Source organism: Oryzias latipes, chromosome 16 (assembly GCF_053564925.1).
Source record: "Oryzias latipes strain Hd-rR chromosome 16, Olatipes_Hd-rR_3.1".
NCBI lineage: Eukaryota > Metazoa > Chordata > Actinopteri > Beloniformes > Adrianichthyidae > Oryzias > Oryzias latipes.
The window spans coordinates 27,874,275-27,882,788 of record NC_136252.1 but is presented as its reverse complement, the minus strand read 5'-3'; the positions used below and the strand labels follow the sequence as shown (position 1 = coordinate 27,882,788).

The 8,514-nt window shown below is 38.0% G+C and overlaps 1 protein-coding gene across 2 annotated transcripts; it reads left to right on the top strand.

Annotated features, from left to right (window-relative positions):
* The first annotated feature begins 2,421 nt into the window (after positions 1–2,421).
* On the top strand, positions 2,422–6,435 carry LOC105355999 (uncharacterized protein C1orf232). Of its 2 annotated transcripts, none has more exons than XM_011485667.4 (4): positions 2,422–2,839; positions 4,056–4,133; positions 4,234–4,340; positions 5,382–6,435. In XM_011485667.4, exons 1-4 carry the CDS (start codon positions 2,759–2,761, stop codon positions 5,746–5,748), a joined length of 633 nt encoding a protein of 210 aa, XP_011483969.1. In that variant the 5' UTR covers positions 2,422–2,758; the 3' UTR covers positions 5,749–6,435. The 2 variants fall into 2 exon arrangements, with proteins under 2 accessions (XP_011483969.1, XP_078788887.1); XM_078932761.1 differs by lacking the exon at positions 2,422–2,839 and adding an exon at positions 3,482–3,620.
* The last annotated feature ends 2,079 nt before the right edge of the window (positions 6,436–8,514 follow it).

Genomic DNA, 8,514 nt, shown 5'->3' with positions numbered 1-8,514 from the left:
ATGTTCTAAAATCTTGTTTGTAGAACTTTGTAAAATTCTCAGTGCATGACTGAGAAAGGCAGAATAAAGCTTTGGTTTTATGTTAAAGCAGCTGTGTAATTGCTCAGGTTTATTAAATGATGTTTACTGTCTGAAAACAGAAACTCTTCCAAGCAACTCGTCATTGCTCGTTCAAAGCTCTGCTCCCAGCTGCAGATTTGACTTTTCTCAGACCAACAGCCTGATTACTCCTTTCAGCTCTGCTCTCTGAGCTGCAGAGATGAACATCCTCAAAATGATTAGCTCTCACAGACAATCATTTGTTTTCGGACATCGATTTGTGGCAGTTTCTCACAATTCTTATGCCTGCATTTGACTTTGTAGTGATTGGCTGGTATGATGGAAACCATGACATAATGTCCTGTGTGTTTTGTACATTGTGTTCCATAATCTGTCAAGCTGCACAAAGAAGAAAGGGATCCGTTCATAATGTCGCCCTCTAGCGCTCACAGGAGGTAATTGACTGACAGAGTATTACAAAACATTTTTTCAATCTGACAGCTTTTCAAAAGGTAAAGAAACAGGAAATAAGATGTTATGTTCATCTACATGACCTCTTTTAAAATGCTCTCTAAAGCTTAACAAGCATGAAAGAATCAACTGTTTTCCTACAGTTACAGTTTACACATCTGGAGTAAAAGTTCTGCTGCTGGTCCTTTTTTCAGACCAGCATTCTTCTTTGTTATGAAGTGGGTGGAGAAATAGCTCAAAGGCCTTACTTTGTTCCGGTTTTCTTAGCAAAAAAAACAAAACAAAAAAAAACATTTGCACAACTTTTTTAATGCAATGACCCAAAAAAGGTCACATTAAAGGCAAGAAAGAAAAAAAAAACACCAAACAAATTTGCTTGTAAAAGCATACCTGTGCTTGTTTGGTATAAATCATGTCAGGTAAAAATTTTCAAGGCTATTATTAAAAGTATTACAAGGCTTTTGTCAAAAGAAATATAAAACACATGTGATTTATGGCATAAGTGACTTAATAAATAGTAAAAATGATTGTTCAAGAGGCAAAGAAACAGCAATTCTCATGCCACCTGCTGGTCATTTGAGGCCATCATCTCATGATGGTACACCTACCACTAAACCTAGAAGTCATTTTAAAGACGGATAAATCTATTTCAGTTTATTACAGGTTGTTTAGACCCTCAAAAAGGGATACAGGTCATTCCTTTGCGTGTTGCGTTGACTGAATAAAACACCTCGGTGCGAATTTTCCGTTGTGAAACCTGAGCTGGTCCCTCCACAGTCAAAGTGAGTTCTTTTAAATAAGCAGCTCATGTCAGCGTTCACATGTGGGAGTGTCGTCCCTTAGACTTGTATTGATAATTCAAGCACCTGATCTTCCAGCTTCATCGCTATTCTTTATGAACAACAGTGGGGCAGCGGTAGGCTCTGGTCTGAAAATTGCAGGTTCGATTCCCGCCTTGCCTTTCCATATGTCGAAGTGTCCTTGGGCTAGACACCGAACCCCACCTTGCCTCTGGTGGACGGTTGGCAGCAGAGCAGCAGTGTGTGAATGAAACTGTGACTGTAGAGCACTTTGGGCCTTCGAGGAAGGTAGAAAAGGGCTATAAAAGTAGATAGATAGATAGATAGATAGATAGATAGATAGATAGATAGATAGATAGATAGATAGATAGATAGATAGATAGATAGATAGATAGATAGATAGATAGAATTTAATGATCCCGAAAGAAATTTTATTATACGCCATTATGACAATCAAAAGCCAGTAAAGAGGACACGCTTAATAAGAAGCATCTTTTGTTTTCTCCATAAACAGATTGACCAGAGCTTTAAAAAAAAAACGAAAAATTTGCACAGCTAAATTTTTATTTGAAAATCTGATCAGTTTGTTTAAAGTCAGGTAAATCCAGTCAGCCACCTGAACGTTCATCCATTTTTCTTTATTAGCAGCAAACCACACCACCTCTCAGGTTGCCAAGCAACAAAAAAAGGTAGTGCACTTAAATCTTAATGGTGTTTAAATGATGCGAATCAACAACCAATAAAGGTACAGGAGATGGATGCGGGGGAAGAAGTCAGGTAACAGAGGATGGGTGGTTGAAGGTGAGTTTCCATAAAGAATATGCAGGTAATAAACTGGTACAGAGAGGAATTAAGCACTTCAGGTTAAAGAAATTGATTCTGGTTCATTTGCGACAAACCAGAGAGATGAACAAAGAGTTTCAAACGTTTCAGAGGTTTGCTCGTGCACCTGTAGGCGCATCAGGGTTACAGGAGCCGGTCCAGCAGCGTTGGCAGACAAAAGGCTCCGGGTTTGAGAAAAGAGACTCTAAAATATGAATGAGGAAATCCACACCTGTTTCCAGGTAACCGAGGCAGGTATTCTGGACTGTGACGACTGTGTGTGTGAGCCGTTTTCTTTGGGCAGATGCACAAGCTGCCCAACTTCCTGACACCCCTGGAGATCAGCTGTTTTTAATCTCACTTCTTGGACAACCAAAAAAAAAAAAAAAGAAATTGTTTTTTTTTTTATCACAAGAAGCAGCATGAAAAGACTTGACCTTCAGTTCTGAAAAAGTTCTTTAGACTCTGCTGCTGGAGGACTTCTGAATGGAAACAGGGCAGCTGAGGCCCAACTGAAACGTGCAGGAGCTGGAAGTGCAGACTTGGTGGAGGGTGGACACGGAGACGACTGAGGTTGTTGTAGGTGAGACTTTTCTCCACGAGGCCGAGCATCTGTCTGTGCAAAAATGAATCCAGTGTGGAAGATTTATAAAAGCAAAGTGATGAAGACTCTGAATCCTGAATATGAGGAGGAGATGGCAGAAGAGGTCAGTACTTTTCTCCATCTATGACATTTGATTATTTTGTGTGATGAAGTTACAGTGGTTGTTGGTGCTAAACTCAAAAAGTCATGTAGTTTTGTGTTTCAAATCATTTCTTATTTACCTCTGGGTCATATGAGTCTACAGGCTGTTTTACTGAAGCTTGTGGTGAATGCTTATTCCTTTAAGGCATTTAATTATTGATAGAAAATGTATTGTATTTCCTTAATGTAAAGCAAGTTTTAACCACATAAAGGCTTTACTGTTGATCAGAGATGACTGGTCTGCTATGAGGATAAATACATTCTACATGACAGGTTTTATATGTAGTTCGAAAAATGTTTTGGTCATATTTCTTTTAAATTATACATCTACCACTCATTTTCACATGATTCACTTTTAAAGGATTTTATGTTGAGAAAAGTGTGTGAAATCATTTACATGGAAGCAAGTCTATATCCTGTTCTCCATGACCTCTTAAAATGAAAATTATGAAAATGAAATTTCTTGAATTGAAATGTCTTTTGGACAGACTCCCTCCTTTGTTTTAATAGCATTATAAAAATATGATGATCTTTGGCCCACTGCGGTGTCTTTGTTCCATGCAGGAGCTGGTTCTCTTACCCTGACCCAGATATCTGCCGATCGGAGAAACTCGATCCTGCATAGGAGCTGAGCAAAGAGATTAGCCGGCCTTCCAGTGATTGACTCAGACAGAGTGCCGGGGCGTGCACAGATCAGGCTACTGACAGTGATCCCTTGACGTGTTACACGTCCTGCAAACATGGTGCAAAAAATTGTAAAATTTGTTGGAGTTACTTGAAATTATTGTCTTTTTTTCTTCAAATTAATCTGACAAAACTACCTCAAATAATGTAACAGAAGTAGACATTCAACCTTTGCACACTTCATATCAACTCAGTCTGAAATTGGGTCTGTTTTGGTGTTTTCCTGATCACAAACACTTGTCTGCTTCTTTGTGACCGGCCTGATCCTTGAAAGTTTTTAGAATGTTGCTACTGTGGTGTCCACTAGAGGGCACAAATGATTCATAATGTGGCAACATCACTAAGAACAGTGTCTTCACTACCTTGATGCTCAGTATTTACACCCAACCCAACCACTGCTGCTCCATCTTCATCCTGCAGCCGCGAGGCCCCGCAGGGTTGCACATGTGAAGGAAATTCCTCATTTATCCGGGTTCATGTTGCTGCTTTTTTAGGTATCAGAGGTGGAGAATGACGTCAGTCCGATACAAGAAGATGAGGGGCCCAATGCTGTCTCTCAGTTGGCCAAAAAAGTATGTCAAAAATCAAGATTGTAGCTTTTCAGAGACAGTGGAAACATTCAAATAAACAGAAAAAGGCTAACGTCTCCCCTCACCTCCACCTTTAAACCAGATGCAGGGGGCTGGGACTAAAAGCTGGAACAGACTATCATCTCTGTTCAACAAAGAGGATGAGCACCAGCTTCTGGAGGAGACTGAGAGCCCGCCAGTCGCTGACCAGTGAGTGAAAAACTTCAGAGCTCATTTCTTCTGGGATGAATTGTTTTGAGGATTTGAGCTATGTAGGAGAAACAATACAATTAATTTATTTGCAAAAGACACAAGATCACATTTATGATTTCATTTGATTTGATGATTGATTTGATGATGACATGATTTAGCTGAATAATATTTTGTTCATTTAAAGAAATAATATAATAAAAATAATAAAATGAAAAGGGAAAATGTTTAATTTAATAAAAAAAAAACAGGATGGGAAAATGAGGAATTCTCCTGTCCTTTATCAATCACAATTTTAAGACTAAATGCTGATGATCACTTCAACCCCCTACATGCTGCTGTTTTAAAGACCCAGCAGGCTGCCAGATACGACACCAATAATCCTGCAAAAAGATGCAGCAGGGGAAAAGGAGTATCAGCAAACTAGCTCTTATTAACCCTGATTATATTTAACCTGTAAATATTTCTGCTAGTAACTGCATGTCACACTCACAGTTAGTATAACAGAATAGCTCTGCCTAACAGTAAAGTGATCCCCAGACCTAATTTTAACCTCCAGCTGTTTGGCTGCATTCTTTTGAAAACAACCACCTTGTAAAAAAATTGGAACTCTTAATAAGCTATTTATAAGAGAAATATTTGCGCATTTTAAAAACAAGGACGACGTTTGGAAGATAGGATCAACTCAAAATGTGGTGTCAGGGAGACACAATGCCTTCAATTTGGCTGCAGTACTACGTTTGAACACTAGATGTCAGAGTGTTTTAAATGTTCATGAGGTAAACTGTGATCACACTGAAAATGCTGCTATGGCAACACATAGATGACACATCCACAGCTTCAATCAACTTTCAATACCTTATATTTTTTGGACATGTCAGTTTTTAAGATAATTTTCCTCACTAAATCTAACCAAAATTTGTTTATTATTTAAAAAAAACTCCTTTGACAGTATGCTTTGTTGACACAAATTTCTGAAGAATCGGTGTAAAGAAGAACACAGAGTCAATGAATGACTGATTACTGTCTTTGAATGGTCAGTCCCCTTGCAGTGAAACCAGAGGAGCCTCCTCGCCCCAACAGACGCTCTGGGTTCTGGGATAGCTTTGCAGCAAACTGGGCTGCCAAGAAGCAGGCTGAAGCTGCTGCTGCTGCAGCTGCAAATGAGGAGGCTGCAGGGGGGCAGGCCGAGGGAGGGGCGACAGAGGTCAGTGCAGAGGAGCGCCAGGACGAGCAGGACGGGCAGGTTGCTGACGGCGAGGCGACTCAGGGAGGAGAGAGGAGCGGCAACAGCTTCTCTAAATACGTTACACTGGGAGGAGGGAACGAGGAGGCGTCTTTTAAGTGGAACTTTGTGACAAGCAAGCTTGCTGAGCTCAAAACCAAAAGCATGACCAAGACCAACTAGATACCTCTGGATAAAATGAAAGTACACAACTCATACAAAGTAAAGTATGGAGAAAGCTCAAATGACTTGACTTCATGAAGGTCTCCTAGATAGAAAACCCTTTATTGATTTAATTTTACTCCTCAGTAAACTTACAATAAACCATCTCATCCCAATAAAAAGACATGTCATGTATTAATTTACAAAAAACAACAGAAGAATGTACTAAAAGATGCATTCTAATCTCAGGCCTTGGATTTAAAGAGCAAATTATTCTAATCTGGTTTTTCTGACATGTTAAAATGCAGTCTTGTACTGTAGGCTGTGTGGTTTCATCTGCTTCCACACATGAAAACAGCTGTCAACAAATGAAAGATAATCTGGGATTTCATAGATTAGAGGCAGGAGGATTTAGATGAGGATTAACTCAGTGAACCTGTCTGAAAACAGAATGATCGGTGTGGTGAAGCCATCAGATCTAAAACAACTGAAACATCACAAATGTTGGACATACTAATGGGTGTTTGATGGAGGTCAAATCAGGGGACTTTCTGACTGTGACTGAAATGTGCAATGTGTGAATCTGTAATAATATTCATTCTGTGTCATGAAAAGAGTCTGCTTACAGAGTTATCACTTCCTGTCCCTTGTTAGTTTTGATCTGAATGTTTTGTTCTTGAATTATACAATAAACTCTACAGCACTAAAGACTCTGGGACATTGAACGTTTCTCTAACAGTTGTCTTTTTTTATTTTCTTACTATTTTTCCTTGTAAAAAAAATGCTTCAGTTTTAATCTTGTCCCATCAGATGTGACACTTTCATTCATTTAAACATCATACTTTTCATCAAAAAAAATGCAAAGAATGCATTTTCATCAAATTTAGCAACTGCAACACTTTAACCTGCAGCTCTCCAATGCACACAACCATTGATCGCTGTTCTGCAAAATTAAGTCGTGAAAGACGTCAGCAAAGACGGGATTTCAGTCACAGATAAACAGCGCAGGACTCTGTGGTTTAGGGAATTTCTTGCATTGAAAAAGAAAACTTTGTGTCTGCAGCAGTCTGAAACCTGTTTAGCACTCTCACACTACTGTAATTTGAATTTATTTATGAGGGTATTTTATTTTAAATTACCCTTTAGCAAAATTCAAATGCAGTAAGTAAAAGGTTCATATGAACTGAAATATTTTGTAAATTTTCCTTAATGAAATTTCACTTTATTTTCATTTATTGGCTAAATCCCTATTTCTTTAAAAAAATCAATTTTCTCCATTGTGATATTGTAATTTATTTAAAAGCTGAATAATTTCTGAAGTTATGTGACACCAAAACTCTTAATAAGCTTTTATTCACCTTATATCTCTAAAAATACAAAATTGTTGTCAAATGTCACACATTTCAGTCATTTTTTAAAGGACTTTACATATTTTCTAGGTCATTTTCTTTTACTACTAAGTTTTAATTTTGTGTGACAAAGGTTTCTCTGGTTGGTAAAGTTCCTTTACTAACCAGCAGGGGGCTCCATAAACCTGTTAAAAAAAAGAAGGGTTTTCGCCTCAACTGCATCCTCACCTTTGTCCATACTACTTTAGCTCACAGCAGAATATGTTTTGTTACACAGGTCAAATTTGATAAAAGACTTAATTTAATTTTGTAGTTTCATCTTATCCACTATTTTCTCCTCTTGTTTTCATTTCCTCCTTTTTGTAAACGCCCTTTTCTCCTCTAATTCTGCTGTATTTCCTCCGGGACTAAATAATGTTATGGGGGGCTTTTCTTGACTTTTCCATCAAAAGGATGGACAAAAAAACAGCAGAAACCAAGTTGGTTAAGGGTATGTCAGAGGTTTTTGAAACATTTGTGGGGTTTTTTCCAAGTTTTCAATCAAAAATAAATCAACAAATCAAATTGAATGTAAGGTTTTTTACTCACAGTGCACACTGACATGATAATAATGAATGGCTCAGTTTTAATATTAAAGGTAATTGGGTGGGGAGGCTGTTTTAGCTAAAACAAACAAACATATTCATATAGGGGGAAACACAAAGACAAACAACTTTATGTTGTTGCACCCGCTCTATAGGCATAAACACTGCTGTCTATATTCATCACAACATTGCTGTTTAATCCCAGACTGTGTTTTTTTAAATCTGAGGGGAATTTTATTTTTACAAAGAAGACGAGTGAACATCCAGATTTCTTGGAAAAACAGAATCCTTCCAGTGCTTAAATGTACTCAGTATGTTCAGTCAGGAATGTTGGTAAGCATTGGAGTGGCACTTTCTTGGCACCGAAGGAACATTTTCAACTCCTTTGTGCTATACATGAACAATATCACCTTCACACCTCGCCTTCAGCTCTGCTGCACACAGCAATTATGTGAAGGAAAAAAGACAAAGGCAGCCCACAAAGTTGCGTGATCTAGAGTTTGCATAAAGCCTTTAAATGGTTCATCAGGCGAGGATGAAAAGTTGGTTTTATTTACTGCAAAGCAATCCTTCTTTTTGCTGAAATTAGTTTTAATGCTATAATAAGTTAGTAATTTAAAATGACAAGATGAGACATCAGTATATCTTTATTTATTTTTGTTGCGTTTCTGCATTTATAGGCTTTTAGTTGAGTGGAAACAGCGGTCTGCCTAATCTTCTGTGCTGTAAAAACAATGGTTGAAATTTTCATGATCAAATTCTCCAATTTTGGTTGCTATTTAGGAAAAGTGACAATATTGTGCTTCATTGGGCAAAGTTTTACTTTAAGATTACAGCTCAAGGCCTGCAGTTTG

Bases quoted from the DNA above. Each gene is read 5' to 3' on its own strand.
- LOC105355999 (XM_011485667.4), top strand. From the start codon at position 2,759: ATGAATCCAGTGTGGAAGATTTATAAAAGCAAAGTGATGAAGACTCTG. The intron at 4,134-4,233 runs GTATGTCAAAAA...CCTTTAAACCAG, and splicing joins TCTCTCAGTTGGCCAAAAAA to ATGCAGGGGGCTGGGACTAA. The intron at 4,341-5,381 runs GTGAGTGAAAAA...TTGAATGGTCAG, and splicing joins AGCCCGCCAGTCGCTGACCA to TCCCCTTGCAGTGAAACCAG.